Source organism: Opisthocomus hoazin, chromosome 4 (assembly GCF_030867145.1).
Source record: "Opisthocomus hoazin isolate bOpiHoa1 chromosome 4, bOpiHoa1.hap1, whole genome shotgun sequence".
NCBI classification, from domain to species: domain Eukaryota; kingdom Metazoa; phylum Chordata; class Aves; order Opisthocomiformes; family Opisthocomidae; genus Opisthocomus; species Opisthocomus hoazin.
The window spans coordinates 17658470-17666455 of NC_134417.1; the positions used below are offsets into that span (position 1 = coordinate 17658470).

General features: G+C 43.8%; 1 protein-coding gene across 22 annotated transcripts in view; it reads left to right on the forward strand.

The window, feature by feature from the left end:
* LRCH3 (leucine rich repeats and calponin homology domain containing 3) overlaps positions 1-7592 on the forward strand; it is a 71094-nt gene extending 63502 nt beyond the window's left edge. For 17 of the 22 annotated variants that reach the window (XM_075418143.1, XM_075418125.1, XM_075418130.1 and 14 more), the window contains one exon: positions 622-3900. In XM_075418143.1, the coding sequence (XP_075274258.1) occupies positions 622-822 (201 nt within the window). In that variant the 3' untranslated portion in view covers positions 823-3900. Of the gene's footprint in view, positions 1-621; positions 3901-3921 lie in introns of those variants that run through there. The other 5 variants (XM_075418127.1, XM_075418135.1, XM_075418145.1 and 2 more) reach the window with 1 other exon arrangement.
* Positions 7593-7986: the final 394 nt, after the last annotated feature.

Below are 7986 nucleotides of genomic sequence, written 5' to 3' on the forward strand. Positions count from 1 at the left end.
AGCAGCTCTTTCTGTAGGACTTCGCTAGCTGAGGCCTTGCATCAAAAGCAACCGACAGTTGAACAGGTTGATACATGCATCTAGATTTCACTGATTTACAGCAGTTACCTGTATGAAAGGGAGGGAAAAGATACACAGTGGGAATAGTTACAGAACACTTAAACTCTCATTAGTAATAGATATTTCTGCAGGATACTGCATTCAAGCATTAGTTACACATAAATAATCCCTTGTCCTGCTGTTTTCATTAACCAAGTTACATGCAGAGTCTTAGCTTTGCTGAGTACGCAGTGACAGCAGCATCTCAGAAACCTGTAGCCTCTTATTTCCCCTGGAGAAAAATGATTTTCACCAAGACATGTGTAAACTGCTGTGTTTTTAACAACAAAGAATAGTTACATGTTTAAGCTGTATAGGTGACAGGCACCTCACTGAACACTAAATATTTGCATTAAGTGAGTTCTTTGCAATGAAATTAATTTGTGACAATTAACCAGCTGTGATACGCTTCTCGAACACGTAGGTTGTTGATGACTGACTGCTTCGTGGATGTTGCTATGGCTAACTGACTGACCTTTTTTTTCTGTCTGTTTTCCCTTCCTGCTCACACACTCTGGACAGGACAATCTTTGTTCCCCTTCTGACATTCTTCAGCTAAACCTCAGCGTTAAAAGAACAGTTGAGACTCTTCTTTCCCTGGGGACAGATTCAGAAGAATCCAGTCTTGTCTCCCTTTCCATTCAGCTCTGGGGCTTTGTGGTGTTTTACTGTACTCTGATGCTAACACTTTGTATGTTCTATCGCTGGGTCTTTTTTCTCTAGCTGAAGCATAGTTTTGCTGCTTCCTCCCGCCATCGCTCCGGTGCTTGGGAAAGGATTTTGTTTTTTGTCAAGACTGTGTGTATGAAGTGCTTTCTTTCCCACTGATGGGACAGAGGTGACAAGTACAATGTGTAAACACATTGGTGCACCCACACGACCATCTGTGACATAATTCACATTTGTATTTGCTGTGTCATATTTAGCAGATATAATGATTTAGCCCACGGACAGCACTTCCTCCCTTGCAAGAGCAAGGGACCGAGGTTAGGGTACATGCTGGAGCCTGCTGACGAGTGATGTAGTACTGGGAAAACTGCATTGTCAGTTCGTGCCTCAGTTTCCCCACCTGTATAATGGGAATTGCACCCACTTTTGTAAATTGCTTCAGGAATATCTGATGAAAAATGTTAAAGAATGCAAAGTATTTTTTTTCCATGATCAGTGTTCTTGATTGGATCTCACAGTCTTAGGAGACATGGTCTGGAAAGTTTTGTCCACAGGACTTTGTTACTGATTTTTTTTTTTTCTTATCCCTTGTCCCTTATCCTGCTTCTGAGAGCGTTTGATTTCTTGTATTTGTAGACTCTGGTGTATTACTTTGAGTCAGGATTTTTAAAATACCACCAGTGAGTCCTGAGCTACTTGAGCTTCGTGACAGATCAAGCAGGCAATTCTCAGAACGTTGAGCTCTTCAGAGCTTTGAGAAATGTTTTCTGGCACAGAAGGAAAAATCTTGAAGATAGTGTCAGATGCCACAGAATATCGTAGCATTTTACTGTGCTCTGGATAAAACTTAAAAACTTCTTGAGTTGCCGCTTGATCGTGGGTGCCTCAGCCTGTGCTGGTTCATGCTTATTCCATTCTTCCTCCCATCCTGTCATTTTCAGAAACCTTTGTATCACACAATTGCAGAAGTGTAAGTCCTGGCTGCACGATCACTCTTCACTGTTTTACAAAACTCAGGTAGTCTTCCGTAAAGCTTCACAGCTTTTTCCCTGCCCAGGAAAAGCACCCTGGTGCTTTAATGCTTTAATGTCTCAGGGACACCTCAGAACTTCAGGGCACTCCCTCTTAGACAAGTGCTGTGTAACAGACCATGTCTCCTCAGAGTGTAGATTGATTCAGGGAACTCTGCTCAGAGACCAGGGACAGGTAAGTGTTAAGTAAAATGGCTGTTCCAAATGCTTTTTTAATAAATTTCTGCAACATCTGAAAACACGGAAGTGGCTCGTAACCCCAGTTCAAGTGGTGTTAGCATTCCAACGTTAATCTGGCAACAGCTCTGAAGCACAGTTTAAGATACACAGGAATTTAGTTGCAAATGTGGTTGCTACCAGTAAAAATGTGTTATGTGTACATGGATCTCACCAGTTCTTGTAACGTAAAGTGAGTATTTAACAAAGGAGCAAGCAGAGGAGTTGATGCCCTCTTTCCAAATCACACAAAGTGTTCTGTCCAAGCAAAACATTGTTGAGGAAAGAGGGAACCTTTGATGGGCGAGATTGTTTTATTTTTAAATAAGCTATTTTTGCACTGCTTACTGGTATGAACTAAAATGAACTCGGTTCCTATGTTTCTTAACTTCTTCTAATGAACACTGTGATAAAAGCTGCAAGGAGTTTTACACTAACAGTGCCTTCCAGTTTTTAAATTTTGTTTGTCGTGGCTGACTGTGGTATGGAGTCATTCCAAAGCTTTTCCCCTTATCTGTTCATATATGTAAGAAAAAACATAAGGCATATTTGCTGAAGTTTACAAGTATTTTCTCAAAAAGCACACTTTTTTTCAAAATAACCTAGATTTGCTGGAAGATAAATGTATTTCAGCTGGATCATATGGCTTACTGTGAGAATTTCAGTCTGGGTTCATTTGTTTTCTCTCTGTTGGCTGTCATAAGGATTTCTTTAACATCAAAAATCAGTCAAGATTCAAAAAGTGGAGAAATGCAGGTTACTCTGGCAATAACACGTGAAAAATAATCTCTGTATCTTTATGGGAGGGACACACTTTGTTTATTTTCTACGGATACAGAGAGCTGTTGGACGTGTATCCTGATTGTTGCGGGGTAAGGAAGGCCAAGATGTGCCAAGGACTTACGTAGGATGAGGCTTTAAATCCACCTTAGACTGAGAATAGCACAATTATTAATAAACACTTTGAAACCTCTTTTTGCATTTTGCGTATGACTCTTATTCCTGAGAATGATTTTGGAGGTAACCTGCTAAGTGGGTGTACTTCTGGAAGGTAAACAAGCGGTAGTGACTGGCACCTGACACAGGATGGATGTTTGCCTACAAATGTGTTGTCAATTTCTCATTGCCTTGAATGGAGAAATGGCATTTTCTACATCTGTGATCAAGGTTATTTTGGTCATACATAGAAGCAAGTATATTTTTTGTTTTCTTTCATAAAACAACTTGTTCTTTCTGCTTTTTCATGCCTTCCAAGGAATTTTTGTAGGGCTAGAGAGGGCAGACAAAAGGACTTCGGATGGGCAGTGTGTCTCATGAGATGAGAATTAGTTTGAAGCGTGCCATTTCCTCTCAGGCTGGTTGCACAGTGTGTCCATAGCACACTCCAGGATTTCACTGGCTGCGTTAAAGCAGGCCTTTCCTCACCTTGGACAGCTGAACGGGCTTGCTGCCTGAGGACTCCCTGAAAAAGGCACAGGCGGTTGTGTTTTAGAGAGGAAGCCATGGTTGCTTTCCTACTCTGTTGTAACAGGTTCATCATGTTGAAGGAAAGCTGCTGAAATTCGTCTACTTCAGGTTTCCTAAACTGCTGCCATTTTGGTGTGGGCGGAGATAGAGGACAATTTCCTATTCCCCACTTCTCCCACAATCCTTTTTCAAGTCCTTATTTGTACAATTTTCTGTTAAACAAACACAAGGATTACCCCACGGCCACCTCCATTGAGTAGTCAGGTTCACAGTTCGTTAGTCGCAAGCAGAAATTTCATTTCATACCTCTGTGTGTGTGTGCTGGCTGCCCGTAACATTTCATATTTCAGTCACCTTTTGCTTAATTTTTTTTTTTTTTCTTTTCAGTTGAGTGTTTTTCATCCATTTTGTTTTTGTCTTTGTTTTGTTCCCCATTCAGGAGCAATTATGTTTGCCTCTACATATTTTAGAAGAGAAAGGTTTGACACAGGTAGCTGTGACTGTGCAGGCGCTCCTGGAGCTGGCACCCCCAAAGCAGCAGCAGCTTCACCACTTGTCTGCTGTGTAACGACCTCCGGGACCTTTTGGGTTACCTTGGCTAAGCAGAAGGACGTGAAGACTTTACTGCCCGTGCAGTGCATCCAAACACACAAAGCTCTGTTCTAAGGAAATGAGTTTCCGTGATTCCTGACAGGAATGTTTTACTTCGTTTCTCCATTTTTTTTGGAGATCACAACAGTTTCCAATAACATTTTTATTATCAAATTTTTTGCCCCTTATTTAAAAAAAAAAAAAAAAGTACTTCACTGGGAGGAGGGCAGGGAATTCCAGTGGCTGGCTGTTTGAGCCAGCTGTAGAAACTGACCTTGCCGGCTGAAGACATGGGCATAGAGTTTGGAAAGCAATTCCTAGGGGAATTCATCTGTGAAAAAAGGATGTTCCTGCAGTGGGCACATGGGGAGTGGGGAATGGAATTTCTTTCCTTCCCCACAGGGTTTAAAGAAAGGGAATTTATTTGCCTCCAAAGAACAACAGCTATTTCTATTATTTATTTAAAAAATTGCAACACACAATCTTAACCTGCAGTGTTTGATAATAAGCTTGAACCTCATGCAGCTGCAACTTGTGTTGGCATGTCCTCATTACTTAAAATTTGAAGGAAAAAAAATGGATTAATTATTTTTCCCCAAGGGGAAAAATACTGCGTGTTTTCTCCGCAAGAAACATCTTAGTAAAGTGTACTAAACCAGACCTGTTCAAATTGTGTTAATCACATCAGCATTCTTGCTGGGTTCACTTTCTGTTTGGGTTTTAACATGTCTCTATCTGAAAATTTTTCCGGCATCAGTGGAGGGAAATCTCCCACCTGTCTCACCTCCCCTTCTGGCCGTGTAGGGATGCGTTTGGCTGCTCGGTCGTTTTGTCAGATGATGGCTCGATGTCGTCAAGAGCCGAGTATGTATTTTCGCTGCAGTGTGAAGAACTACAGCCTGCCCTGCTAATTATTAGAAACCCTTTAGCAAAGAATACATTTCTTAGGGGCTGAAGTGTCCCGTGCAGACATGCCGACACTGGTGTATGGCCCGGCCACCGAGAAATCCATCATTTTAAGAATGCAATTACTGAATTTCCACAGGTAGGCTGCATATTACCAGAGCAGCAATCTGTTGCAAAAGGTAGCTCCTGTTTGTGGATTTAACAAGGCTTTAATAAATAAAGCCTTGTATCATTGGAATTCACGTAGAGATGCACTGGTTTTACAAAACTACTATTACTTCCTTCCTCTTTCCTTACCATAAAAATGGAATTTCAATATACAGGAATGGGAGAGGCAGCCGACAAGTTTTGCATTTTCCTGGAAAGCTGACCTGCTCTGGTCCTAGTGGGGAGTCCAGGCTTGCTACCAGATCAGTTACAATCCCCCCCCCAAAAAAGAAAGATGTTGCAGAACCGCAGTCTTCACCCATGCGGTTCCTTTGTTAGGTTTTGGCCAATATGAAACATCCCGGAACGTTATGCTACTAATACACGGTGCGCGGGGGCTGAGACCAACGTCAGGCGTCGGAGGGATTGCATCTGGGGATGTATTTGAAGCAGAACACACCAAGAGGATTTCGTGGGGATAAAGGAAGAAGAAGAAACGGGAACAGGCTAGCTGAAAGTCATTTTTGCTGAAGTAAACCTGCTGTGGGAACACTGGCAAGGACTGGCCTTAGCTGGATTTTTCCCCTTTTGATTTGCATTTTCGTTTCCACTCTGTTTTTCTTCATGTATTTCCTTCAAGGTCCGTTGCGGTGACTGTTGAATCCCTTATTTCACGTAATTATTCCAGTTGCTTCTTACTGGCATTGGCTGGTCGCGTTTCAAATGGAGAAGAGCACCTGAAGGGTATCTAAAACTGCCCAGCTGAACAGAGAAACCTGTTCATACTGGGTAAGCGCATTGCCCTGAGCGCTGCAGGGAACGAAAATGCCGATAGCTTGCAATACACATAGGAAGAGAACAGCTCCATACATACTTTCCTCCTCAAGTAGGTCTTGGCTTTCACGTAATTTCGCTTGCAAGGGGCGTTGGTAATTCTTAAAGGATTACACCAAAGCGTCCGAAGTTTCTGCTGTAGTTTGGCGAGTGGCAGACTGTGCCGCTCACAGCCTGCGGTGCAGACCACAGGCGTTTCCTCTGTGTGTGTCTCTGCACATAGTTTGAGAGAGGGGGGCACTGACCCAGTTCCCAGCATGAGGTCATCTGTGGTCTTACAGGGGCACGTTACCTTTTTCAGAGCGCACCCTTTGTGGCCTGTTTACCTGTCCCTCTTTCGAGAAAACCAGCCCCTTCGTGGGACAGGGAGGGTGCGGCGGTCGCTCCAGTCCAGCTTCCAGCGCTTGGGGAAAATGAAACTTCACAGTGTTCAGGCTGGTGGAGGTTTGACGTTTCACAGATCCCAGGCTTTAGGAGTGAACAGGGTGGGGAGCTGGGCCTGAGCTGTGAGAAATGGCTGTGTCCACCGTGTCCGGCTGACCCGGCCACTCCTCCTCACACAGCAGCTGGCTTCGTGTGAGGAGCAGCGGCCGCGTGGCTGGGCCCGCGCTCTGAGCAGCGGGTCACTCGGGCAGCTGCAGGGTGTGTGCTCGCGTTGGGTCGGCGTTCAGAATCCTGTGATTTTGTGCTGGCAAACACTGAATCTTGACCAGATGTTTAGGACAGTAAGTCCAAACCTGAAGTTTGATCATACGGTTTAATGTGCTGTACCAAAACCAGCTTCAGTTCTGTTTCGCAAAATGGGTTGGGATTTTTCGGTGTATTTATGTGCAATTTTTGTTGTATCCCGTGAAAAGAGTATTTTAAAGAAAACGTGTATAATTTTAGATTTTGTGTGTTAAAGCAAAGAGGCAACTGTCCTTCCTCTCCGGGGCATTTGTGTTGGAGGATGGTGGGGGGAATCCGTCCCAGCGTTCCGTGCTGGCCGGTGTTCGCACACCGACTCCGTGGTGTCACTGTCCCTCCTCAAGCCGTGTTGGGCTCAGCAAGGTTGCGCAGGCGAGATGGAGTGGCGGGGGCACTCGGGGGTCCCGGGCAGCGTTGCGGTGGTCGGGGTTTGGGTCTTCCCCGTTGTGCGCGGGGAGGCTTTCGTAAAGGCCCCGACCTCGGTGGCCTGCTTAAAATAAATCAGAGACAACTTTTTACAGTGCCGAGAACGCCTGTGTTGTTCTTGGTAGTGACACAGTGGCAAATGGTATTTTTACCCTTTGATGACTATAAATGGTTCTTTGAAAAAAATGTTTTAGAAACAGAGGACTTCTAAGGTGAATTTGGACATCTAAAAAATTCTTTTGTGTAGATATTTTGATGTTTTACAAAGCAATCTAATTTTGTTATTTCTGAAAACAGTGTAAACGTGTAATTAATACAGGATTTTAAAGCTTCATCCCGTGCTGTAGGTCTGTAAATACATTCCATAACTTCTAAGTCTGTTACATATAAATGTGTCTGAATGTTGTATACTTTATTTTAAATTGCCTGTATTCTGCCAGTAGCGTGAACTTGGAGCACATTGCTAATATAAAAGGAAACCATGGGTAATTTGAAATAAAGTTTTAAAACTTACATGAATTCCAGTATTCTTCCTGCTGTTTTGCTGTTGCATCGATGAATGTCGCACCCCCTGCGCTGGGTGTCGATTCCCCTCCCCATCCCCGCAGGTGGCAGTCAGTGGACCCGGTTTGTTTCTCTAATTTGCATAGTTAATCAGCACAGAAAAACTGCAGCATTTTCACATGCATTCTGCAGCCACATCAGAAACGTTTTCTTTGGGATATTTTTAACCTTCCCCAGACACTGAGAAGCAGCGGTTTTGTACAGAATCCTTTGCTCCTCCCTCCCTAACCCCTCCCCCCCCTCCTTTTTTCTCCCCTTCTCAAAGTAAAACACGAGTTCCAGGCTGGGGCAGTTTGCTGCTGCTGGTCCAGGCGCTCATTGCCAGTCCCTGCTGGGTTTTATCCTGTCC